Raw genomic sequence first — 13,051 nt, 5'->3', positions numbered from 1 at the left:
CGTGATAATTTGTAACGTATAGTAAAAACAAAAACAAAATAAAGCTAGAACAGCAAGTCAAATGTGGATCCATCACCGTTTATTTTTGATTAGGTTATACGCATATAGCTTAGAAATTCGGCGGAAACCGCTGAGAGTATTAGAAAATCATGCCATTCAATCGAACAAATTTTAGCCATTGGTAACTGTTGAGAGGCAAGGCTGCTGAGTGTAAGTCAAGCAAAATCCATAATTTTCTGCATCTGCCGCGGTTACGAGAAACTCCTTGGAATCAGTGTAGAAGCGAACTTCGAAAGGTCTTCTGTAGCCTGTTGTGGGGTAATAAGACACAAATTCCGTTATTGAGTCATGACTTTATGTAAGTAATTAAAATTAAGTATGAGGCGAGTTATGGACGATTTCCAATGTTGGTGATCACTTACTGTACAAAGATGTTGTCGCAAGAACAGCATCAGCTGTTACGGTGAAACCCTTAATGCCGCAGAGCTTACTGGCGCAACCGACCGCTGCTCCTACCGAGGTAACGATAGAATTGGCTTGATCAGAAACGCAAGGGATCTGGAGCCAGTCGAAAGCGCAAGCTGAATCCATCAGCGTCCCGGTAGCAACGGTTCCAGCAGCTACAGTTGAAATCCCATAAGGATTACTTGCAGTGGGCGTACACAAGGCGTATTTAACGCCACAGAAACCCTAAATTGGTAAATTATGGTTGATTTGTATTAATTTGTGTGTCACAATTTTGACTGATTTTGCATGATTTCTATTCACTTGGTTCGTTCGAATGCACATGGTGTAGTCCTGATACGCCAAGTGTTGGACAACCGGAGAAGCCGCGTACTGGTAATTAAACGAGACCAAAGTTCCCGAAGCTTCGGTGAACCACTGGAGACAATTGTCTGGGGCTGCATTTTGTATGGGCGAATTATTAACAAGAATATTATTACGAATAAAAAATTTGTGTTATCGCAAACATAATTTCCTATCCGTTTGACACTTACCGGTGTAATCTGTGTTTTGTGGGATCTGCAATTATTAGAAAGATTAATCAGAATTATTATTGCCAATTTAATTATTTCTTTATTAAATTATTAAATCCTTTCAAACCTGAATGACTCTGATGTTCCAGTAGCGAGACGTGGTGGTTCCCGATGTGATGATGCTGAGAGTCACTGTACTCGTCCCAGGGCCGATATTTACGTACACTATTTGAAAGGAAAAAAATTACTCGTGAATTTTATTGCGTAATAATTAAGTGACTTACTGTGTTGATTGGCGTTGCTACCACAAATGGCGGGAACTATGTTAGCGGAACCGGAGACGGTGAAAGAATCTGTGATGCATTGCCCAGTCGTACTGAGGGTTGCCGAGTCTGGCTGCGCCAAGGTGAAGGTTAAAAATTCGAGGCTATTTTGTTGTCGAAAAAGGGAATTAATCAAATCGGCATGTAAGATGCAACAGTTTAATAATTAAATTAATTCGTTATTAAATGAATACCGAAGTTGATCGACATCGCTAGAAGCTCGACTGACAAATAGAGAACATTGGCCAGCTGTGGTGTAGGCCGAACTGAATCCGCTGCTTTGCCAGTACGTGTTGTTTAGGCTGGTTGACGAACCACATGTCTGGATCGTTACTAGACACCCAAATATCGTTTGTATCATAGCCATTCATTTCAAGGTAATTTTTTAAAACAAAAGAAATTACCAACGCAACATACGCCAAATCCTGAAGCACAGGTTCCAGAAGCGGTTCCTCCATTTGTCGTGCATTCAGCACTAGTTAAACACGTTCCTAAACAGATAATAGTCGTTAGTTATTAGTATACAAATTTATGCTAATATTTGTTTTCTTCAGAAATATACCGTTGTAAGAGTTAGTAGCGGTGCACACCACGTTCGGAAAGCGGACGATTGAAAACAATGACAAAACTGTAAGTTAAAATAATTATTTATATAAATCTAAAAAGGAAAACTCATAAACCTCGATAAGAGAATAATTAAGGATACTTATTAGATATAGTCTTGAATACGCGCTGAACTATTTAGATGTTGACTTACATTTCTCTTCCCGTGTGCCTTCCGACTCCGTGTTGTTATTGGCCAATTTTTCCGACAACTTTGCATCTCCTGGTTTTGCCAATTGAATAAAAACCAATAATACTACAATCAAAACCTGATTACTTTTGTCTGAGCCCATTTTTCACCCACTACAAAAATAGAATTGTAATATTATTGAAGAAAGCTTGTCTTCAACTGTCCTATGGTAGTTACATGTTGGTCGCTTTTATAGGAACAACACACGGAAGAGGCGACGCACTGAAAACTAGGATAACACAAAGACTTCATTTGGCGAAACGCTATGCGGTCTACAGGTAGTAATTTATTGAAATAAACAAATAAAACCCGTCTGTTGCGTACTATATAATTATACCCTGGACTAAATCGTGCAAACTGATGCATAACTAATTTAAAAAAAAATTACAAAATGTTTGTCTGTATCAGACTGCATTCACTGCTTTGCTGAAACAAACTCAATTTAACATATTTAGCAAGGACAAAGTAAAAATGTTGATCTCGTATTTGCGTCGCAAGATATCGCCAAAAGAATTTTGATATTGGAAGGAATATCCGAATAAAGTTTATTTATTCTGTTGGATGTTCTTCAGAGGTATCGGTTCACTGACGAGACGATAAGACCTCGATGAATTTCTCATGAATATCCCCGTTTTCCTTGTGCAGCATTCATCATGCACCATAAATATCCAGCGGATGAGGAAATTGAAGTAAGCATAATTCTTAGTGGATCGTGTATCTCTGCCACCAGACAATAAGAAACGGACTAACAACTAATTAAGCTAACAGTCCATTGAAAAAGAAGGCACAAACATATAGTAAAACGTTATATGGTCTTTTTGTGCTTATTAAATCAACAACCTCATTTCGATCCTGGAAAACTTTCACTTTTTTAATTCAGTGCTTCTGTTTTTTCAGCGTTATCAGAGTTTAAAGCCTTCTCTCATGATCAACTGTTTTTAAATTCTGATAGCTTTCAGCATTATGATGGGAGTAGATTTCATAAACAAACTGGACTTTACTTTCAGTTTGCAATTTCATTGGCTTCTCTGGCACTAAAAATACGGTCATATGAAATTCAATGAAAATTAAGACATATTTTAGTTTACGTATGAATTTGTTCCTTTTTATGTCCGCTTTTTGATAGCCTAATTCATGATGTGAAAGCTTCTTTGATTGAGAAATAAAATGGCTATAATAATAACGTGACATTTCAGCTTAGAGATTTTGCCAATCTTGCCTGGTTACAAAATATATCATTCGCTTTTGAAAAATGATGCTTGAATATAACCAAGTTTCATTGTTCAAATTACGTTCTTGATGCAAAAAAAAAAACATCATTGAAATTATAAATAAAAGCTTATCCGAAAATTTTCGACATGTTTGAATTAATTTTTATTTTCATCGTACAATTATTAGGTCAAAGAAATGTCATGTCATATGTGCCCCCGAGAAAAACTCTCTGACGAATTAAAAACTTGCATTGCCATACAATATGCAAAAAGAAACGAAGTATACAAATAATTTCAATGAAAATGGGTGGGATTGATTTTTTAAAATTTTCCAATGCGAACTATAATAGCGTGACAAATTGATCTGTAGAAAACGAAAACAATCTTGAAAATAATATAGAATAGCCCGTCAAATGTAGATCCACCACCGTTTATTTTAAAACTGGGTTATAGGACGCAAAACTTAGAAATTATGTATAAGTTGTTATAATGTTATGTTGTTATGTAATGTTATAATAAAGTATAATAGCAAATTATGTCATTCAATCACAACATTTTTAGCCATTGGTAATAGTTGAGAGGCAAGGCTGCTGAGTATAAGTCAAGCAAAATCCATAATTTTCTGCATCTGCCGCGGTTACGAGAAACTCCTTAGAATCAGTGTAGAAGCGAACTTCGAAAGGTCTTCTGTAGCCTGTTGTGAGGTAATAAGACACAAATTCCGTTATTGAGTCATGACTTTATGTAAGTAATTAAAATTAAGTATGAGGCGAGTTATGGACGATTTCCAATGTTGGTGATCACTTACTGTACAAAGATGTTGTCGCAAGAACAGCATCAGTTGTTACGGTGAAACCCTTAATGCCGCAGAGCTTACTGGCGCAACCGACCGCTGCTCCTACCGAGGTAACGATAGAATTGGCTTGATCAGTAACGCAAGGGATCTGGAGCCAATCGTAAGCGCAAGATGAGTCCATAACCGTCCCCGTAGCAACAGCGCCGTCATCTAAAGTGGAGATCCCATAAGGATAACTTGCAGTGGGCGTACACAAGGCATATTTAACGCCACAGAAACCCTAAATTGGTAAATTATTGTTGATTTGTATTAATTTGTGCGTCACAATTTTGACTAATTTTGGATGATTTCTATTCACTTGGTTCGTTCGAATGCACATGGTGTAGTCCTGATACGCCAAGTGTTGGACAACCGGAGAAGCCGCGTACTGGTAATTAAACGATACCAAAGTTCCCGAAGCTTCGGTGAACCACTGGAGACAATTGTCTGGGGCTGCATTTTGTATGGGCGAATTATTAACAAGAATATAATTACAAATAACAATGTATTGGTATTACAAACATAATTTCCTATCCGTTTGACACTTACCGGTGTAATCTGTGTTTTGTGGGATCTGCAATTATTAGAAAGATTAATCAGAATTATTATTGCCAATTTAGTTATTCCTTTATTAAATTATTAAATCTTTCCAAACCTGAATGACTCTGATGTTCCAGTAGCGAGACGTGGTGGTTCCCGATGTGATGACGCTGAGAGTCACTGTAGTCGTCCCAGGGCCGATATTTACGTACACTATTTGAAAGGAAAAAAATTACTCGTGAATTTTATTGCGTAATAATTAAGTGACTTACTGTGTTGATTGGCGTTGCTACCACAAATGGCGGGAACTATGTTAGCGGAACCGGAGACGGTGAAAGAATCTGTGATGCATTGCCCAGTCGTACTGAGGGTTGCCGAGTCTGGCTGCGCCAAGGTGAAGGTTAAAAATTCGAGGCTATTTTGTTGTCGAAAAAGGGAATTAATCAAATCGGCATGTAAGATGCAACAGTTTAATAATTAAATTAATTCGTTATTAAATGAATACCGAAGTTGATCGACATCGCTAGAAGCTCGACTGACAAATAGAGAACATTGGCCAGCTGTGGTGTAGGCCGAACTGAATCCGCTGCTTTGCCAGTACGTGTTGTTTAGGCTGGTTGACGAACCACATGTCTGGATCGTTACTAGACACCCAAATATCGTTTGTATCATAGCCATTCATTTCAAGGTAATTTTTTAAAACAAAAGAAATTACCAACGCAACATACGCCAAATCCTGACGCACAGGTTCCAGAAGCGGTTCCCCCATTTGTCGTGCATTCAGCACTGGTTAAACACGTTCCTTAACAGATAAAAGTCGTTAGTTATTAGTATACAAATTTATGCTAATATTTTTTTTCAAATATAAAATATACCGTTGTAAGAGTTAGTAGCGGTGCAAACCACGTTCGGAAAGCGGACGATTGAAAACAATGACAAAACTGTAAATTAAATATCAATCATTTATTATGAAATAGATTGAATCAAGGAACAATATTAACTTACATTTCTCTTCCCGTGTGCCTTCCGGTTCCGTGTTGTTATGGGCCAATTTTTCCGACAATTTTGCATCTCCTGGTTTTGCCAATTGAATAAAAACCAACAATACTACAATCAAAACCTTATTACTTTTGTCTGAGCCCATTTTTTACTCACTACAAAATTCAAATTGTAATATGATTGAAGAAAGCTTGTCTTCAACTGTCCTATGGTAGTTACATGTTGGTCGCTTTTATATGAAAAAAAAACATGGAAGAGGCGGCATGCTGCAATCAAGAATAACACAATGCTTAACTTGGCGAGACGCTATGTGGTTTGTAAGCAGTAATTTATTGAAATGAACAAAGAAAACCAGCCTGTTGCCTACTACACCTGTACCTTGAAGTAAATCTTGCAAACTGATGCCTATAGCTATTCAATTACTTTAATTTCTACAAAATAGTTGTCTGTGTCGGTCTGTAGTTTTCACTGTCTTGTTAAAATAAACAATTTAACATGTTTAGCAAGTGAAAATCTAAAGTTATGCATACAACATCGCGTGACATCACCAAGCGGATTTTGGTATTCGGGGGAAACCTAATTAAGTTTATTTATCCTGTTTGACGTTATAGGTATCGGTTCACTCTTCACTGACGAGGCGATAAGACCTAGCTATAAATTTGTCATGGAAAACCTCTTTTTCCTGGTGCAGCAATCATCATCATGCACCATAAATATCCAGCGGATGAGGAAATTAAAGTAGGCCTCATCATCCTCAGTGAATCGTGATGTATCTACCACAAGACAATAAGACATGACTGACAAGTAATTAAACGTACAGTCCAGTGAAAAAGAAGGCACAAATTTAGTAAAGTAAGGGCCATTGGTGCTTTATAAGTCAGCAACCAAATTCAAATACTTGTTTGAATTCATTCGATCCTGCAGCGTACTATTTTAATTCAGTGATTCTGTTATCAGTGTTATCGAGTTCAAACTTCAAAGCGTACTTTCATGATAACCGTCTCTAAATCGTGTCAGTGGCTGCATTTTTATTGGATTAGATTTCATAAACAACGCAGAATTTACTTTCAGCTTGCCATTTCATTGGCTTTTGGCACTAGTAATATTAAGAAAACTTACCATATGAAATAAAACATGTTGAATTTAATTTGTTCTCTTTTCTATACGTCCTCGTTTCGTTAAAAATTCTCATAGTCTGATTCATCTAACGTGTAAGCTAAGTATGAAGTGACATAACGAGGAATTAGAGATTTGCCTGGTTGGAATTTTTTTTTTACATTTTTGAATTAATTTGAATAATTTCTTGTTCGTCGGTCATTCATGGGTTTCATTAGGATTGCTCTGGTCCAAGTTCCATACCCCTGGCGGAAAGTTACATAAGAAAAACGAGAAAAACTAGTTTTGTGCGCTTAGTAGATTTTAAAGAATGATCTGGCAACGCACAGGGAACTGGGATAGGTGTATGTAGTTGGTAAAATTTCCTCTTGTTAGGCGAAAGGCGTGCTCTGTAAGCTCTCGTGTGTGATTCTCTTCTGTTCGTTTTCTACATAGTTTTGAACTTTTGGCTGGAATCTAAATATTCCAGCCATACCTTAAAGCAATTTCCAGTAAGTAAAAACAAAATTGGCCTTATTTTTCCACATCTAATATTCTTAATGTGTTGGAGAAAACGTGTAGAGGAATTCTGAGGCTCATAATCGAAGTTGTCATGAATATTTTAAGACAACTAAGAACTAACTTGGGTCATTATCCAACTTTTAGCTGGTTGGTATGCAAAATCTAATTTTCACAACCACGCTTCTTTAATTACTTTATTACCACATTTAAAATAATTGCCATCAGTTTTTGTGAGCGACGGTTTTTTCCAACTCATCACGCCACTTTCTTATCTTTATCACAGAAGAGAAGATAACCCGTGCAAACAGTCGTAAAGCATACATTTTCTAGTTTCTTTTTCTTTTTGTGATGCACCCTCGAGCGTTATTCCCCAAGTAGGCTTGAAATAGTTCGACTTGTATGGTCGTCCAGAGCATACATTTTCGACTAACCGTTCTGCTTAGATTACTGCTGCTCTCATAATCCGTAGAAATTAAAGACCCAGAATAGGAACTAGCTGCATGATTGTTTACAAAAAAAAAAGGTTCAAAACATAGAGATTAATATATATTGTTTACTTCTCAGGTACATTTAGAGACAAAGGGCACATTGAGAAGCATATTATCAATATGACCTGAAAAAAAAATGTAGCGCACCTGTTGCGCTACTCATCCATAACTTTGTTTTCCATGGTTTTTTTTTGACGTAAACAGAAACTCACGTGGTCGGGTAAACAACATTTCCAATTGGGTTTCCCTTTTTTGGATGATTTCCCTTAGCGATCACCTCCCCCTCGCCCCTTGGCCAAGGTTTATATAGTAGTGTTGTAGTGTTTCTGAATTCTTTCTTAGAAAATCTAAATAACTGCATTTAAAAATGCTAACCTATAGAAAAATCCCTATACTTTTTTTCTTGAGGAAGGGAAAGTTTTATTTTGTATTTTGGAAAACTTTCTCTTTTGTCTGGTGTTATCACTCGCCTTCCTCGTACCCCAGGCCGCTACTTTTTGCTTTAAATGCTTTTTCCGCAGATAGCTTTCTTCAAGTCTCTGCTTTCTTCTACAGGTCTTCGAACCCCGCAGCTGGTCGAGTACGTCGCCTTCCAACCATATCTTCTTTAATATTCTTCGTCGAAAGTAGCACCTCCGAAGATAAAAATGAATCGAGGAGCTTTCTACGGCGTCATTGCGTCGCTGCTGTGGTTCCGACTACAATTTCCGATCTGGCTCATCTTGTTGATATTGCTAGCACTCTATGCCATCATGGGTGGATACAGCTATCTAAGTGTGGTAGCTCGAACTATCAAACGTGATGTAACGTAAGTATTCAATTGTCATGAGTTATTTATCACAAAGATGTTATGATTTTACTCATTCCTATACTTATCTGTTTGTTTCAGTGGCTTGTCAAGATACCTTCAAGTTTTGTTGAGAGTGCGAAGTTTCCAAAAGAAAAATTGGACTGTCCCAACAGTCTTTGAATCTTATGTTAAAGCTCACCCCAATAAAATAGCTTTCATTTTTGAAGGAAGAGAGTGGACATTTAAAGAGGTGAGAATGAACTCATATTTTACTAATACCTGATATTTCATTTTCAGTTGCTCGATAGATTGATGATTTCAGCAACAGAGTTGCTCATGTTTTCGAGGATGCTGGTTTCCTACCAGGTGACACTGTAGCTCTGTTGTTGGATAACAGGCCAGAATATGTTGCCATCTGGATCGGTCTTGCTAAAGCTGGCCTTGTTACTGCTTTAATAAACAGTAATCTTCGGGATAAGCCTCTATCACATTGTATACAAATTGCTGAATGCAAGGCTGTTATATACGGAGCTGATTTCTGTGAAGGTTTGTTCATTAAAAAAAAAAAGACTTTCAATTGAAACATTTTAAATATTTGTTTGATTCATTAGCTTTTGTTGCTGTCCGTGATCAGTTGGCTCCCTCAGTCAAACAATATGCTTTTGACTTCAAGAAAGATGCCTCAATTCCCTTTGGATCCCTCAATTTGGACACCTTAATGGGAGAAGCTTCCACAAGTCCTTTATCTGGCCCACAACGCGCAAATTACAACGATAAAATGCTCTATATTTACACGTCAGGCACAACTGGACTCCCAAAAGCTGTAAGTGGTGGTGCTGTGAAATTTAGCTTCGTTAAAAATGCTCATATTTTACATATGTATATTTCAGGCTGTTATTCGCCATTCTCGGTAAGTAACCAAATCACCGTATCTTTATCCTAGTATCTAAACTAAGAAACCTCTTTCCTTAAACCCCTTCATTAGCCCTTTGCACATTTGAAAGCTTGGATATTTGTATTTAAAAAATTCACATTTGCAATTGTCAGACCTTCAAGGTCTTTTAAATACTGCCGTTTACAGTTTACCCCACAAGTTATTTTTCTTTTTCCGTAGAACTTTTGCTTTTTTTTTAAATCGACATAATCAAACTTGTATGTTTTTTATTATATCGTAAACCACCTGCCACTAGTTACATATTTGCCTCATTTGGGGGTTTCTATGCGTGCGGTATTGTGAAGAAAGATACTATCTACGTCCCTATGCCTTTGCACCACATGTCCGGTGGGTGCATGGGCGCCGGGATGACCCTACTGTTTGGCCTCACCGCAGTTCTGCGAAAAAAGTTCAGTGTAACGAATTTTTGGAGCGACTGCAACAAATACGGATGCACGGTAGTATTTGGTGTACACTTGAATTTCATTGGTAGAAAATCTGTAAAAATAGCAATAGTAAAACATAGTTATTCGGCTCTAGACGACGAGTAATGCATAGTGTTGAAACAGCAACATCATCCATGTCTTGCATTCAAGTCCTAAGATTATAGTTGGGGAAGGGACTTCGGCAATCGCGCCTAATTTAAATAGTGACAGGGACAGATAAATCCAACATTCTTATCGCTTTCGTTTTCCTGCATGTTAGCATAATTCAATTAACTGCAGTTGAGTTCTGATAACATTCAGTTTTCCGTTACTTTAATCGATAAATTTAACGTATAATCATAACCTCAATTCGTTCGACCTCCCTTCGACTTCCGCTTCTTCTACTCTCAGAAGCTTTATGAATGAGAGGTTTCTATCCTCAAAAGTTCTATTATCCTTTAAATTAAACTAATTCAAATCCATAATTAATTGCCTGTTTTGTAACGAAGGCATTTTTCTGATAGTTTTGACTTGGCATGATTCAACGTAACGTAATTATTTATTTGCTAATCCCCCCGAAATTAGCTTCACGTTCTTCGTAAGCGCAACATACTTCATGAGCCCGATGATGAGCGACGACATTGTGTATGACCCTCTACCTCTATATCACACGGCCGGTGGAATGGTTGGCGCCGGACAAGTCCTTTTGTTCGGCTGTACGGCAGTTTTGCGCAAGAAGTTTTCAGCCTCGGCTTTTTGGAAGGAAGCCATTCAGCACCAGTGCACGGTTGGTCTTATGCACCCTCCATTTAGTCTCTTGCATTATTTCTACAATCTTACCTTTCTTCGTAACATTTTTCCTTAATACGATTCCCTCGTTTACTATTAATTGTTAAATCCCAAACATTTCGACCAAAGACCGAACAAAGACAAATTAAACTCACGGTACACATACAGTTAAATATTTCGAATGAAATATTGACTTTTCGTGGCGATTACCATAACATTTTTGAATTTCCCAACGTGCGAGTCATTACATGACATCGATCGAAGCGCGAGTCTCAACGCCTTTTTTTTTTTTTTTTTTTTTTTAACTTGATGTCATTACATGACATCAATCGATTCGATTTGCCGATCCTATTGCACTCGCAAGCTATTTCTCCCGGCATCGTTGAAGATTTGCTTCCCTCTTTGATTGTACAAAATTAGTAAAAAAGAAAAACACGATTAAAAATGGTTGTTCAAGTTGGTCGAAATTGTTTAAGCGTTTTGGGTGTTGGTTTGTACAGATAATGGATGATTTTGCTTTCGTTTTCATCTGAAAAACATAACCGTGTGTTACGTTATTAACGGTGAAACCGGAAAGTGACACCTGTTTTGTTACGAAAGTTAGAAAATGCGTCGCATGCCGTCTTCGAGCCGAGTTTGACCGAATGACTTGACAATTTTTCATTTTGTTTGTCATAGTTATGTACGACTCACTGTATGATTGCTTAGGGTTTTTTTATTTTGCTGAGCACGGACGAAGCTTAGACAACAATTTCAATGAATTTAACGTAAAATAATCGATAAACAGGTTGCCCAGTATATCGGAGAGACCTGTCGCTATCTTCTAGCCGCCGAAGCCCGACCTGATGACAAAAACCACAAGGTCCGTCTTATGTTTGGAAATGGATTGCGTCCGCAAATTTGGGAAGAGTTTGTTAACCGTTTTAGCAGTCCAACAAATCGCGTACAAATCGCTGAATTCTACGGAGCCACTGAAGGCAACGCAAATATTAGTAAGACAATATTTTTTCTATTGCTGATTTGAGTTATAACTAATTTTCTTTTTATTTCTCAAGTCAATTTTGATGGCACTGTTGGCGCTGTTGGTTTTGTGTCAATGATTGCTCCGTCTGTCTACCCGGTGGCTTTAATCAAGGTTACTGAAGATGGTGAACCAATTCGTGGCGAAGATGGTCTTTGTATTCGCTGCAAACCTCGAGAGCCGGGCATGTTTGTTGGCATGATTCTAAAGAACCATCCTATTCGCGATTTCCATGGTTATGCCGACCCCAATGCCACAAAGAAGAAAGTTGCGGTGGACGTGTTCAAGCGCGGTGATGCCGCTTTCCTTTCCGGTGACATTCTCGAAATGGATGAATTAGGCTATCTTTTCTTCAAGGATCGAACCGGTGATACGTTCCGATGGCGTGGAGAGAATGTCAGCACTTCTGAAGTGGAGGCAGTAATCAGCAACGAAGCTGCCTTGAAAGACTGTTGTGTTTACGGAGTCGAGGTACTTTATCAGATTTAGTCAACACGCTTCCATGCAAATAACATTTATGGATTATCCATTTCTGAATATGAAGGTCCCGGGTGCTGAAGGTCGTGCAGGCATGGCAGCCATTCTGGATCCAGAGAGGGCTTTGGACTTGAATGACTTGCATACCAAAATGAGCAAAGTCTTGCCGTCGTATGCCCGACCGCTATTCATCCGAATTGTCAACGTCATCGACTTAACTGGCACATACAAGTTGAGAAAAGTCGATTATCAAAAAGAAGGAATCGACGTTAGTAAGATAAAAGACCAGATTTACTTCTTTGAAGCTTCTAGCCAATCTTATGTGCCCTTTACTAGTGCCCTTCTCGAGCAATTAAAGTCAGGGAAGATTCGAGTTTAAATACATAAAAGTGAATTTTTTTAAATTTTTTAATGCCATTTTCACCCATTTTCTGTCAGAAATGTTCACGAGCTACATACTCTTTTCTGTTATCTTTTTTTTTTATTATTAAAACTTTTGTGGATTCTACAGTTTATGTTTCCTAGGGGGGAATGTCCAAACGTCCATGTAGAAACGGGGAAGGAAAGGGTAAATATGGAAAATTGACCTTTTTTTTAAAAATTAGTTTCTGAAATGTTAAAAGTAGTCAATACTTTGGCAGTTAAAAATGGGACCATAGATTTATCAAAGAAAATTGTTTTGAGATACTTGAAATAAACTGAAAATGCTACAATATGATGGTGTTTTTTCAAATAAGACAAAGTGAAATACAAATGAATCAACAAACTTTTAGAGTTGCAATCTTATTTCATAGCTTATTTTCTTTTCAAATGTGCGCGCGCGGTCGGCGTT

General features: G+C 37.7%; 3 protein-coding genes across 4 annotated transcripts; 1 reads left to right on the top strand and 2 right to left on the bottom strand.

Annotated features, from left to right (window-relative positions):
* Window positions 1-58: 58 nt before the first annotated feature.
* LOC124327183 lies at window positions 59-2,240 on the bottom strand. The gene is made up of 10 exons (XM_046786118.1): window positions 2,058-2,240; window positions 1,863-1,928; window positions 1,705-1,791; window positions 1,495-1,633; window positions 1,262-1,404; window positions 1,105-1,202; window positions 999-1,023; window positions 769-902; window positions 423-690; window positions 59-308 (listed from the first exon to the last, which is right to left on the bottom strand). Exons 1-10 carry the CDS (start codon window positions 2,194-2,196, stop codon window positions 172-174), a joined length of 1,236 nt encoding a protein of 411 aa, XP_046642074.1. The 5' UTR covers window positions 2,197-2,240; the 3' UTR covers window positions 59-171.
* Window positions 2,241-3,861: 1,621 nt separating this feature from the next.
* Window positions 3,862-5,847, bottom strand: LOC124326895. The gene is made up of 10 exons (XM_046785613.1): window positions 5,685-5,847; window positions 5,555-5,620; window positions 5,395-5,481; window positions 5,185-5,323; window positions 4,952-5,094; window positions 4,795-4,892; window positions 4,689-4,713; window positions 4,459-4,592; window positions 4,113-4,380; window positions 3,862-3,998 (listed from the first exon to the last, which is right to left on the bottom strand). The coding sequence occupies exons 1-10, from the start codon at window positions 5,821-5,823 to the stop codon at window positions 3,862-3,864; spliced, it is 1,236 nt and encodes a 411-aa protein (XP_046641569.1). The 5' UTR covers window positions 5,824-5,847.
* A 1,285-nt stretch (window positions 5,848-7,132) lies between these two features.
* On the top strand, window positions 7,133-12,982 carry LOC124327057 (long-chain fatty acid transport protein 1-like). 2 transcript variants are annotated; one of them, XM_046785903.1, is made up of 10 exons: window positions 7,133-7,285; window positions 8,339-8,591; window positions 8,673-8,823; window positions 8,882-9,119; window positions 9,185-9,396; window positions 9,464-9,483; window positions 10,518-10,719; window positions 11,509-11,713; window positions 11,777-12,213; window positions 12,287-12,982. In XM_046785903.1, the coding sequence occupies exons 2-10, from the start codon at window positions 8,431-8,433 to the stop codon at window positions 12,596-12,598; spliced, it is 1,938 nt and encodes a 645-aa protein (XP_046641859.1). In that variant the 5' UTR covers window positions 7,133-7,285; window positions 8,339-8,430; the 3' UTR covers window positions 12,599-12,982. The 2 variants fall into 2 exon arrangements, with proteins under 2 accessions (XP_046641859.1, XP_046641860.1); XM_046785904.1 differs by lacking the exon at window positions 10,518-10,719 and adding an exon at window positions 9,764-9,965.
* The last annotated feature ends 69 nt before the right edge of the window (window positions 12,983-13,051 follow it).

The sequence above is a fragment of the Daphnia pulicaria genome, chromosome 2 (genome assembly GCF_021234035.1).
Source record: "Daphnia pulicaria isolate SC F1-1A chromosome 2, SC_F0-13Bv2, whole genome shotgun sequence".
NCBI classification, from domain to species: Eukaryota; Metazoa; Arthropoda; class Branchiopoda; order Diplostraca; family Daphniidae; genus Daphnia; species Daphnia pulicaria.
This window is presented reverse-complemented; position numbering and strand designations above follow the sequence as displayed.